Below are 3,452 nucleotides of genomic sequence, written 5' to 3'. Positions count from 1 at the left end.
CAGGCATCGCGCGCATTCCCGCCTAATCCCAAGAAAATTGTTGCATTGAAACCTTCGCCAAGCTTGTCTGCTAAGTTTGCGATTACGTGACCATCCATATGGCCGTAGTTTTCCATGAGGCAATGAATGGTGGCAGCTATACGCTCGTGTGGATCGGTACCACTTTTTTCACTTGATCCAGTTTAGCGTTTTCGACCTCGACCAACTTTGACATCGCTTCACCAATAATTGACCCAGCCGATCGTTGTTCTTTTTGCTGACGCGGCTTCTTCTTTCGGGGCATCATATTGTCGGAATCGTCCGAATCGCTGCTGATGTCATCGTCCAGGGCAGAAACTTTGCGCCCTCCACGTCCTTTGGTCACTGGGGCTTGTTGATATTCCTCGAAATCCATGCGATCACTTTGCATGTATTCGCCCGTCGGTGGGTAAACATCGGCCGGCGGAAAAACGTCGGCACCGTTGATAATGTTGTTGTGGCCATATGAACGCATATATTAGAATGATTCATAGTGCAGCGGCAGTATCATTACGCAGTCTACACGAGACTTCAGTTGTGCTGGCAAGTAGTTGACCCCATACTCGAGGTTGAACGCATTACACACGGCTCGCCAGGCCTCCTTCTTGAACCCGTTGTCAGCTCGTTTGCCGGAGTCAGCTTGGGCTTGTAGCTGCGTGACAAGAAACAAATCGCGGGCGTGCGACCAGGTGGCACGGCTGTCCTTCATTCCCAACGATGTTGCCATTTCGAATTGTTCTGAAAGAAAAGAAGTATCACGTGTCTGGCAAAAAGTGCCAATATTTTCACACAAAATGGAGTTTTCGTCGTTATTCAATAATTACTGATTGAGATGTTTGCCCCCGCACAAAATGCCATTTTATCCTCCAACTGTTACCAGACGCGCTCTTAGACGATTTCGCTGTATAAATAGATTTCCGCGTCCGGAATAAACTACTTTGCAATAATGCTGTCTGTGGAAGAACTTGTCATGGTTGTCAAGCGTTCTCGCTTCGCGAGGCCTGCCCGTCGTCGCAGACTTCTGCTCACACTCATACCGTCGGTCGACACTATACAAATACACAGAATTATTCTGGAACTTTTCGTGGTTGTCGAGTATCAGGTGGAACGTGTGTGATGTTTTCTTGCTGTCAACTTCGAGTTCCTGGCAAGAGAACCCAGGAACTTTAAGCAAGTTGCACGCGAGCACCCCCCAATACTTCATGACTAGATGTTGGAGGAATGGTCGCTCGTGGTTAGCCTGAATCAACAGCGCCAAGTCATCCTCGCTTGTCCACCTTGCTCATAACACACGAAACCACCGAATGGAACCCCTCCTGTTCGGATAACCTCTATTTCTTATGATTATCCGATTCGGTAATTATTACGGAAACGGACACGGATTACTTTGCGAAATCTCCCTATGTGTAATAAGTCGCTAAGCTTACGGTGTTTCTGTAAACAATACTAGTACGTACTAGTAATTAACAGAGCCTGGGACTACCGGTAGTCGGGCGAGATAATTCTCACCTTAGCCTGGAATACCTTAGCCTGGAATAAATGCCGTTGGACCTGATAAAACCTAAATGACTGGACTTCATCATAATGTATGCCCGCGTGCAAAGTAGAATCGTAGTCTGCAAACTCCCAGGATATTTAAGTACCCCCCCAGTGAATTGAGCGAGTATGACCTCACCAACGCATTTGTAACAACGAACAGTTGCTCATTCGAAAACACCGTTGCGATAAATCAAGGTTGAATCAAATTGGTCAATAACGTTACCTCCATAGTACAATGTCCCAGTGGATAAACCTCCTCGACATCAATTGTTGATTGGTTCAAATTTTCAAGGGATGTACGGACACCGATTGACTGATATTATAAATTTATATCCAATCAGAAGGGCCAGCATCCTTGCCAAAGAGTGGGACTTTTTCAAAAACTATTTTATTACAATGTTCTCCAGTATACAAACGCCTATATAGTTCGTAGTACAACTGTGCCCAATTTTCCCACGTTCTATGTACATGCGCTCTTCAGGGCCTTGAGGAGTACTGTACTTCGAAGTACCACGTAGTATATTATAAACCACTCAACTGACAGTTTCAACCTATCGAGCTTTGGAATTTCGATTAGAACCCACAATAAAACGTCCTAACGTTTTAAGCTTACTGTATCTGAATTCGCCAGTTGGAAGGATATACTACAGTACCTTCGATTGGAAAATGATTGATACTTAGGTTTCACTTTGTTGTGCTTTGAACAATTCTGGTTTAGGGGCCTAATGGTATCTCACTCAAAATTGGTTATTGCCTTAATAATCCGATGTTAATGCTTAGAGAGTCCTGATTAGAGTAGCTTATCAGTGTAGACGTTAGTATGGTCAAAATGAATTCAGGAATGATACTCAATTTTCACTACAGGGAACGACGCTGAGTAACGGCGTGATGAGGACTTGTGATTGGACAGCGAGGCGGTTCGAATTGGCCAATTGAGGATCACAAAAGCAAAATATAAAAAAAGTATCGAATGAATAAATGAGCTGTGAATATAAGATTACAAAGGATATAAATATAAAGCGTAATTTGTACTAGAAAGACATCAATGCCATGGTTTTCAAGTTCTCATTCTTGCAGGAAACTAATTATCACAAGGGATCAAGGTCATATCGCCGCGACACATGGACTGTGGATTTGCACCCCCCATGCCATGGGGACCAACAAAATGTGACATGACCGCTTATAAAAATACTATAATTTAATACTCTATTCACAGTCAAGTAAAGAAAAAAAGTACTAGTATACGGTATGGGTCAATAGAACTACAAGCCATAGAATACACAACTCCCCCTCAGTATCTCCCTTGAACAGACGGATAGGGAGCCGCGCAATGCTCACTCCACGAATCGCGGTATGTCCGTATTGAAATCTTGTGACGAGGCTTCGTTGGCAGCACTGTGGCTGCAGGTAGCACTGACATTCAAGGTTATCAAGTACAGGGAACGACGTTGAATAAGCATGTCGTCCGACAATCTGATAGGACTGTCGTGCATATCAATTTATCCAATCATGTATCACGTCAGATGTATTAAAATAAACGTGGTTCAGAAAAATTGGATCACCTGTATCCATTGTGACAGGATATTGTAAAACAAGGTATAAATGACTACAATCATGAGACTTTGACGGGATTGAGGTAACAAATTGCACAGAAAACAGGTTATCACAGGTACCTGATGGTACAACTTGAACAACGGATGAAATCGTGACAAATGCGACAATGCACACCATGTGGACGAAGTTTCGCCTCGAGAGCGAGGCCTCGACTGACAATAAAGTATGACCGGTGCAAGTCAAAAATTAATATAATTCATAATGAAATCAAGTCATTTTAGAAAATACGGATTGGGTCGATGGTCCAGCCATAGGTTCTCTCACATCCCCCCCCAATTTCC

At 43.7% G+C, this 3,452-nt stretch overlaps 1 protein-coding gene across 1 annotated transcript; it reads right to left on the bottom strand.

Annotated features, from left to right (window-relative positions):
- Positions 1 to 136: 136 nt before the first annotated feature.
- H257_08905 (hypothetical protein) lies at positions 137 to 745 on the bottom strand (the record flags this gene model as incomplete). Its single annotated transcript, XM_009834980.1, has 2 exons — positions 137 to 382; positions 533 to 745. The coding sequence occupies 2 exons, from the start codon at positions 743 to 745 to the stop codon at positions 137 to 139; spliced, it is 459 nt and encodes a 152-aa protein (XP_009833282.1).
- Positions 746 to 3,452: the final 2,707 nt, after the last annotated feature.

Source organism: Aphanomyces astaci, assembly GCF_000520075.1.
Source record: "Aphanomyces astaci strain APO3 unplaced genomic scaffold supercont1.20, whole genome shotgun sequence".
Classification (NCBI taxonomy): domain Eukaryota; phylum Oomycota; class Saprolegniomycetes; order Saprolegniales; family Verrucalvaceae; genus Aphanomyces; species Aphanomyces astaci.
Note: the sequence above shows the minus strand (reverse complement) of the source record. Positions and strands in the feature narration are given on the sequence as shown.